Source organism: Chanodichthys erythropterus, chromosome 13, assembly GCF_024489055.1.
Source record: "Chanodichthys erythropterus isolate Z2021 chromosome 13, ASM2448905v1, whole genome shotgun sequence".
NCBI lineage: Eukaryota > Metazoa > Chordata > Actinopteri > Cypriniformes > Xenocyprididae > Chanodichthys > Chanodichthys erythropterus.
In genome coordinates this window covers 53,561,873-53,571,721 of record NC_090233.1, presented here as the reverse complement: position 1 = coordinate 53,571,721, position 9,849 = coordinate 53,561,873, and the positions used below count along the sequence as shown (strand labels likewise).

The following is a 9,849-nucleotide window of genomic DNA, read 5'->3' as shown; positions in this document are numbered from 1 at the left end:
CTTGTCCCTCGCGGGCTGTCGTCCGTGTTGAGTCCAGGCTGTGCTGCAGAAACACGTGTGTAACATGATGGAGTTCGAGGGCTGCAGCTGCTTCAGACAGAGGCTCGTTTTATCCACACTGAGCGGAAAACGAGTGAAGATACGGAACATCAGATCCAAAGATGACAATCCCGGCCTGCGAGGTGCGTCAAATCCCGTCAGCCCTTCAGACATGACATGTGACGTAGTACAATAACATCAGTCTTCTTCATCATCAAATCCTCTGTAAATGTGTTTGATGAATCGTCTTATCATTATCTATTATCATATTGTACTTCTAAGACGTCAAACTCAAATTATGATTCTCTCTAACGCTGATTTGTGTTTTTTTTTTCATTTCTTTTATGATTAATTAATGTCATTTATTTTAGATTAATCTTCTTCTTTTATGGTCTTAAGTATTTTTTATTATTATTATAAATGAATTTTTGTGTGAAAAATTTAGTTTTTGTTGATTCAGTGCATTATTATTTCCTATATTGTACATTTATTGTAATTGATATGATTTTTTTCCTATTATTTGACTCTTGAGTAGTTAATATTCACATAATTTGTGTCCTTTTACCTCACCATCCACTACAACTCATCATCAGTGTAAAAACAATGATATTTTAATGTTGTAAAGACACACATAAGCAGGTTAATGTTTGTTTACATCATCAGCAGCACATGAAATATGACTTTTCCCATCAGATTTATAGTGTTTTATTGTTTTTAAATCAAACACAAATGTGTTTCTGTGGGTCAGAATTTGAAGCGAGCTTCATCCGGCTCCTCGACAAGGTGACCAACGGCACGAGAATCGAAATCAACCAAACCGGTGAGTAAATGTTGATTATTCTCCATTGTTGCAGCTCCTCTCTTCCCAGTCTGTCAGTAACACTCTGTTTACTTCCTGTCTCTATGAAGCCCCTCCTTCTGAAGAGCATAATGTGCTCTGATTGGTCGGCTGGAGCAGTGTGTTGTGATTGGTGTTTGGGAAATGTCCCGCCCCTAACTAACTCCATCAGGCCCCGCCCCTTTATTCTGCGCATGAATCATTTAAATGAGGAATAGTTCTCTAACTCCGTGTTCTGGCAGGAACGGTGTTGTTCTATCAGCCGGGGCTGCTGTACGGCGGATCCGTGGAGCACGAGTGTCACGTCCAGCGCTCTGTGGGGTATTATCTGGAGGCTCTGCTGATGTTGGCCCCGTTCATGAAGACCCCGCTGAGAGCCGTGCTGAAGGGCGTCACCAATGACCCCACGGACCCGTCGGTGAGTGTCTGTATGGGGCCGATGGCAGTTCAGAATGCTTAAAAAGTCTTTATTCATAATGTAAGAAATAAGAATGAAACCTTAAATATCATTAAAATGTTGTAAATCCACTTTTTGACCTTACAGATTTAGATTTCATTTTCACTCATTGCTTTTTGAATTTGTAAAAACGTTATAACGCATAAACGTGAATTAATACAGAAGTATATCACTCTTGTTATATTATTATTTGTTTTCCCAAATGAAGATTTATTATTATTTAAAGCTGCTCGATTAATCGATTCAAACTCCTACGCAATCTTTAGTCCTGAATGACAGCGATTCGGCTCTATTAAAGCTTTGACAGGTTTTTTTAACCACACAGTATCGTTATTTCTGCCTTACAATCATTCAGATGATCACAGAAGTACTGGGGAAAAAGTTCATATTTCAGATATAAACACTGATGTCTGCAGTAGTGATCAAAATAGAGTGATTCACCTTTTGAAAATAACAATGACACTTCAAATAAAGATTGTGTCAGTTACTTTGTTACACCAGTAGGTGGAGACAAGTGACTGTTAAAAGTCTATTTGATATTGAATCATTAAATCAAGAGATTCGTTCAAAAAGTAATGAAACAAGTGAAGTCTTTATGAGTGAGTCATTGAATCATTCACTCAATCTGAAATATCACATTTTTTATATTTTTCTTAAAAGACATATTTTTCTAAATTTTTCAAAATTGTAATGCCTGAATCTAGTATTGACAAAGTTCAGAGGCTGTTATATATGTGGATCAACTTACTTTGTTGTGTATTTTCAATATGAAAAATAACTTTTATGTTAATGGATTAATTGCATTTTGAAGAGAAAAAAAAAACGATTTATTGCATTTTGGGGAAAAATAATCAGTTTTTATAATAAACCTTTGAAAATCAAAATCTAGATTTGAATTTTTAATGTTTTTATAGCCAAAAGATGCTATGTGAAAGTTTGAAACAGAAAATAGTGGTTTTCATTTGGTAAAGAAAACACATTTTTCCTCAAATTAATCAAAATGGAGTTATAGCGTATCTTCATATATCTGCTGAACACAAAAGAAGATATTTTGCAGAATGTTGTAACCAATCAGTGGACTCCATTGACTGCCATAGTATGAAATAAAATACTAAAAAAAATACTATGGAAGTCAATGGAGACCAGAAACTGTTTGGTGTGAAATATCTACAAAACAAAAAAGTTAATAAAACTTTCATGTCCCTCTCTGTTTCAGATTCCAGTTTTTTGTCTTTACAGTTTTAAAAATGATTTTTATTATTCCTTCTGCATCTTTTTCTTTGTGCAGTTTATTTATTTAATTTGTTTGTCTGTTAACATCAGCCCTGTTCATGTGAAAAAGCTTCGATCGCTTGCTTCATCAGACAAAGTCCAGCAGAGATCCTGTGCCAGTGTGTGTTTGTAGTTTATAGTTCCACACTCGCTAAACAAACTCCTGAAGTCGTTCTGCGCACGAGAAACACCAGCGAGGGCAATCGTGTGTGGATAAAAGTGCTGTAAAGTTCATCAAATTACAATTAAAAATGACACTTTTATATATTTCAAAAGAGTAAAAAAAAAAGTGTGATTTAAGCTTTTTATTTTTATATTATTTTATATATTTTTTATTTATTTTGCTTTATTTAAAAAAAAAAAAAAAAAAAAATATATATATATATATATATATATATATATATATATATATATATATATATATATATATATATAAATAATGTTTTTTTTTTTTTTTTTTTTTAATTCAGCACTAATCCATCAGCCAGATTTTCTTAATTATCGTCACTGGAAAATGCCGATACCAGCTGACCTCTGACCTCTGATACTGTAATAACAGCATGTTCTCTGTCCTTCAGGTGGATCTTCTGAAGATCACTGCCATTCCTCTGATGAAGACGTTTGGGATTGATGGAGACAGTCTGGAAATAAAGGTGTGTCCAAACAAAACCCTTTTTAACTCTGGCCACCTCTGTTTGGGATCTGTTCCCAATGGATCATGATTTGATGAAGCAGATAAAAAGCATGTGATCAAACGTGAGTTCTTCCTGTGTTTGTAGGTGGTGAAGCGCGGCATGGCTCCTGGAGGAGGAGGTGAGGTGCACTTCACCTGTCCCGTCCGCCGCTCCATGAAACCCGTGCTGCTCACAGATCCGGGAAAAATCAAGAGGATCCGAGGAACGGCGTATCCTTCCATTGAGACGGATGATCACGCCATCATCCGTTCTCATCAGGAATCAGAGCAGTGACGCATGTTTGTTTAGTGTTGATCCTTAATCGGCGTGTCAGATTCTCCGTGCGAGTGTCTCCTCAGATGGCCAACAGAATCGTGGACGCCGCCCGGAGCATCCTAAACAAATTCATCCCAGATATTTACATCTACACAGACCACATGAAGGGACTGAACTCTGGGAAGTATGTTCATTGCTTGAAACTCAATTGCATCACCGCTTTCTTTTTCTTTCGTTCGAATGCATCGGGATCCGATTGACGAAAGCACATCTCGATGCCAGCTGAACGGCCTCAGCTTCTCCCGTTATCCTGATGTGATCTGTTTCCTCTGAAGGTCTCCAGGGTTTGGCCTGACGCTGGTGGCCGAGACGGTGAACGGCACGTTTCTCGGAGCAGAGGTCATGTCGCCGCCGCAGGGTCAGGGAGATCCGGTGCTGCCGGAGGATCTGGGCAGAAACTGTGCCAAACTACTGCTGGAGGAGATCTATAGAGTGAGGAACACACACACACTCTCACACACACATTTATTTATTGTAAAGTGTTAGCAGACATTTCTTATCATAACTTGCAGCATCAACACTCTTTTGTTTGATTGGCAGATTGAGATGTGACATCATTAACTGATTTGGGGGCGGGGATACACTTTTGTTTAACCAATGGCAGATGAGTCTGTGTTTGAAACTTTCTTAGGCTTTAAATGAAAGTTGTAAGATGTGATCATCACTCTAAAGTGTTTTCATTTGGATAGTCTGGGAAAAGTTGAGTCTTTTAGTCGTTTGACCCTGGTGCAGAGGCATGCTGGGATATAGATGCGTGTCCGTGTCATATGATCTCTTGCCTGTTTGAGAACACACTCGAGACGGTGGGCCGCATCATGTGTCTGTGACTCTGCAGATAAACACTCGTGACACTCGTCTGCATACGCTCCCTTCATAGTGCGCACAGGTAAGACGATCGTCACTAGTGTCTCTGGCTGTGAGGAGTGAGTCGAGCTCCGATCAGCTGATTCTGTGTTTTTATGCTGAATACTGGCTGTTTTTAGGGCTGTTAATATTTGAAGGCGCTGACAGATCTCACACAACAGCCACCAAAACACTGTGTGTGTGTGTGTGTGTGTGTGTGTGTGTTCTTGCACATGTGTTTGTGTTGAGGTTAATCAGTAGCCGCTGGTCAGTCTCTGTAGTAAACAGCTCTTGAATGCAGTCTAGTTCAGACGGGCGTCTGGTTGGAAAAACTGGAAAACTTGATGTGAGTTAGTTTACTCTCTCTTTTTATAAATTAAAAATGTAGATTTGTTTGTGCGTTTAAATGCATGTTTAGTGTCTGTGATTGTTCAGCATGTTTTGCTTTTAATGCAATTCTGTGAATACGTTCTTCTTTATGTTCAGTATCGTGCTAATATAGGAAAATAATTAACCTGCTTTATGGTGTCGCAGTTCTTTCTGCTAATCTTGTTTTTCTTATTTCTTTGATTTTGCACAAGATATGCATAACTAAATAGCAAGTTAGTAAAAAATAGAGAGAACTCGCTTGTATTATTTTATTGTTTCATATAGAGATAAATATATAATCTCAGGGCTGACAAAATTAAAGTTAATTTTGTGATTAATTATTTTCTGTTTAATGCATTTAAAATATTTAAGTTTCAATTATTATTATCTTTCAATTATTAGTGGTTCGACATCACGGTTTGGATCATTTTAAGTTTTTTGAGTCATGGATCAAATCACACACAAAAAAAGGGTTGAAACGTAACTTTGCTTTCCATTAATTTCTTAAAAGCTAAAATCTAGCTTTTAATAATTAAACATTATTGAAGACAAGTGAACAGTCATAAATAAAATAAAAACATACACAAATTACAAGCAATGTAATCATTAAATGCTATATAGTGTTCACTGTATAAATTAAATATAGATTGATCTTTATTAAAGATGTTTTGGTGTTTGATTGACATTAATGACAGACAGCAGCAGATATTTAAAGGCTGCTGTCACTTTAAGAGCGAATGCACAGATCCAATATACTGACACACATCTGATTTCTTTCTCGACTGTTTGTTGAATTGAGACACAACCGACTGTTCTCTCTCGCCTCTTCTTGCGCTTGAATGGTTTAAAATCGCTTGAATGTTTAAATTGTCACAAAGAAACATGCGCAAATGATAAACTTTCACTCTATGATGGTTCAGCTTAACAATTTAAAGGGGACCTATAACGCCCCTTTCACAAGATGTAATATCAGTCTCTGGTGTCTCCAGAATGTGTGTGTGAAGTTTCAGCTCAAAATCCCCCACAGATCATTTATTATAGCTTGTCAAATTTGCCCCTATTTGGGTGTGAGCAAAAACACACCGTTTTTGTGTGTGTCCCTTTAAATGCAAATGAGCTCCGCTTTCCAGAAGAGGGCGGAGCTTTAACAGCTCAACAACAACAAGCAGCCAAAATGAGGATTGTCAGCTTGTTGTAGTTCCTAAAAGCAATTTCTGTAAAAGAAAATATCTGTCTTTGCATTGAACTTTGAGCGTTGTAACTTTGCAGATGTTGTTTATGATCAAACAGCAACATTACACACTAACTAAAGTTACAAAAGTCACATCATGATCCACCACCGCTTTAATCCACAATCACATGTTGAACCACGAGGCCTGGTTCGTTCGGATTATTTCACCCCCAGAAATTGACAAAAATCATAGAAGTAAATAATTTGTATTTATACGAATTATTAATATTATTACGATATTAAAATAATTAGAGAATCATGGTTAATTAGAGAAAAATGTGATTTATTGATTTTTATGAATACTAGCAGTGTTTTTGCTGTGATGTTGGGGGTGGGACAGCTTCTTGGTTCGACCAATGACAGACAGGTGGAGTGTTTGAAAACACTCATTATTTTCACAATCAGAAACGACACAATTCAGTTTTAAATGATGTTTTATTACAACAAAACAAGTAGTTTGTGTGTGAAGCACTGGTTTGGTCATGTTGGTGCAGGAATCATGGGAGTGTTTTACAGTGGTTTGTCCAAAATCGAATGTTTTTGATACCCAAACCTGTCAACAACACAATAGCGTAACTTTGCGTTTGGATTTCAGCTCAAACTCTTGAACTGTCATGATTCGGTGTTGTTTGTGTGTTTTTGAGAATGAGTCTGTTATTTTCTGAATGACGCATACGCTTGTGTGTATTGAGCGTGTTTTGGCAGAGCTTTCGGGTCACTGACACGCTCGTGTCCTTGTTTGTGTCAGTCCGTACGGGAGTATCGACCGCTCCACCTGTATGGATCTCTCAACAACTGTCAGGAGCGGCTCATATTTCACTGCAGAATCAAAAGGAAAGAACCAGATTTTTTTTGTATGAAAGAATAATTTCACAACCATTAATATTTTTATGCATCTTGACCGTGTTTTCATGGAAATTCAACTCATTTCAACTCAACATTTATGAATCTTTCTTTATGTAAGTTCATAAAAATCCAGCTGTTCATGTGATCTAATGTAGTTCACAGATGTACCGTAATCTTAGTGCTGAAATATGACCTGCGTGATGATAACCACAGACGCTCTCTCTGCAGATCTCATGTCCTGTAAACACGCGGCCGGTTGTTATGCGAGTTTGACAAAGACGTTCAGTGTGCGGCCGGATAATTACATTTGACAATTTGTGCACCAGCAGCTGGTAAATATGACAGGAATATCACGTGAAGAGCGTCGGGTCTCGGAGAGGTCTCTGGAGACGCTCCTGGACTGAATGTTTGGGACTTTTCCACCTCCGTCATGATGCACAGAGCTGTGAACGAAAGAGGAACATTAGAGCGTACGATCGAGGGGTTTATCTCTCAATTCTGGACGTGTTCGGGTAGACGTGTCATTTCTTGGTGAGGATCGACTTCTTGTTTAAAGATGTTTTATGCTTCAGTTTACTGAACACTAAATGAAGAGTTATCATTCAGTTAAAGACTTATTTAACTTGAACTGTTAACATTAAGAAAGATGAATATATACTGTAACAAATGTATTGCTCATTGTTAGTTAATGCATTTAGTTTTTCCAGTCAGAAGGTTATGAATAGGTTTACTATGGTATTACCATCTGATTGCATCATTTAGTGCGGGTTAAAGTCAATATGAGCATGTTCTCATACGGATAAAGCTATAAATATGTCTTTTTGAGTTTAATGTGGTGATTCAATCAGATGTTCTGGAAAAAATTCAACAATTCGACTCAGGAGCTCTTCTGTCTCAGAGTCGCAGATGTTTGGATCCGTGTTTGAGGAACAGTGATTAGTGCCATCAGTTCACTTAAGGTCAGCTTTTCTTCCGTATATCGAGTGAAACGCTTCTCAAACAAGAGCAAATGTAGGGCGGGGCTTGATTTGGACGGTTGTGGTTTGCTATTGGTGGATCTCATGTGAGTGACGGGTTGCCCCGCCCTCATCATCAGAGAAGAGAAGAGATGCTGCAAGTGTTTTTAGTTTTTTAATTAACGGTTTTAGTTAACCATAATCACCCTGCCTTGACCTTGATTCTGACCTTCTTCTTTCTTTATTTTCCAGGGCGGCTGTGTGGATTCAACCAATCAGAGCTTGGCTCTCTTGTACATGACGTTAGGCCAACAGGACGTCTCTAAAACTCTGTTAGGACCGCTCTCGCCCTACACGTAAGCATGCACACGTGACCCAATGAATGGAAGCAAACATAATCAAATGCAGAAAGACTGGCATCTTTACTTTTACTATCAACTTGGCGTTCCAAATGATAATATTCCCGTTGTGCATTACATCTGTGTCTGGATCCAGCCATTTTCTCCCTGTGATGATGAATCCCTGCCGTCCATCCCTCATGAATTGTCCATTTTCAGTTATCATGGTACCGGTGCTGTGTGCCTGTCAAGTACAGTACTATGATAACTGAAGATTGACAATGCCAACCCGTTTCACCTCCAGCGGATCAGCTCTCCGTATGTATGTGGAGGAGATTTGTGTTAATAAAGTGCCCTATGATGCTATTTTAAAGGTTGCTAATGTTGTTTTAGAGTCTCCTACAGCAGGTTTACAAGCATCCAAGGTCAAAAACACTTTATTTTCTCATAATATCCACTGCAGCATCAGCTCTTTTCTCTCAGTGTCTGAAACGCTTCGTTTGAAGATTATATTTAAATAATTTAACAACACATTCACATGTTCAAGGTTATTTCCTTAGAACTAAAAAACGAAAAAAAACATTTTTGAGACTTGAAATGAAGCAAAGGTTAACTGACATAAAATGAACAAATTTAATATCAGCTAGTTGCCAAAGTAGCATTTCTCTTTTTCATTAGTTTAATTAATTAAAACTGAATAAATAAATAAAAAATAAATAAATACATTTTAAAAAAATAGACATATTAACTCCACAAACTACTAAAAATGACAAAAACACAACAGAATTACGAAAACTTTAACTGAAATTAAACCGTAAATGGAAAATGTATATAAAAAAAAGATTAAAAATATAAATAACTACAATAGTACCTCGATACTAAATTAACACTAGTTCACGGCTCTTTGATGTTGGTTTATGGTCACATGACATGCAGGTAAACATGTTTTTTGGACATGTACTATGGCAGTTGAATTCCCTCCATCATTTTCCACCGCAGGGTCGAGTTCCTGAGACACATCCGAGACTTCTTTCAGATCATGTTCCGGATCGAACCGCAGAAGCCCGGAGAAGACGAATGCAAAGGAGGAGAGAAGATCCTGATGACGTGTGTCGGAGCCGGTTACAGCAACATCAGCAAATCCATCAAATAGAGACTCAACGGGACTCGTTAGACTCAATGTTTATAGCATTTTTGTATTTTGCCATGGAATGATGACATTCCCAAGATCTTGAATGAAAAAATGTCTGTCTTTTGTACCACTCTGAGGCATTTTTGTGCTTCACAAAGCATTTTTTAAATTGAAGTTGGAGCAATAAACCTGTGTGCCGTTTCTGTTTCTCCGGCGTTTGATAATCCGCGTGTTGTTCTGCATTTCTGCACCTTTTAACTCCGGCCCAAAGAGGATTATTTAGTCCCTCGCATCTTATCTTTCTCCATTCCAGAATCCCATTTCAGGATGTCATAGCGGTGCGGTTTAATAAGGCAGTGTGCCGAACTGCAACAACAGGGACGTTTGCAGGATGCACAACACACAACTGCTATTGAAGACTTCATGACAGCAGAATGAGTTTGAGTTCAGGACTGTAGTTTTGAGGTCATCTGCTCCAGTTATTAAAGTTAAAGGATTTAGTTCACCTCAGAAATAAA

General features: G+C 37.8%; 1 protein-coding gene across 1 annotated transcript; it reads left to right on the top strand.

Annotated features, from left to right (window-relative positions):
* The first annotated feature begins 18 nt into the window (after positions 1-18).
* On the top strand, positions 19-9,555 carry rcl1 (RNA terminal phosphate cyclase-like 1). The gene is made up of 9 exons (XM_067406397.1): positions 19-182; positions 788-859; positions 1,120-1,295; positions 3,185-3,259; positions 3,386-3,510; positions 3,615-3,740; positions 3,892-4,048; positions 8,114-8,217; positions 9,199-9,555. Exons 1-9 carry the CDS (start codon positions 65-67, stop codon positions 9,350-9,352), a joined length of 1,107 nt encoding a protein of 368 aa, XP_067262498.1. The 5' UTR covers positions 19-64; the 3' UTR covers positions 9,353-9,555.
* The last annotated feature ends 294 nt before the right edge of the window (positions 9,556-9,849 follow it).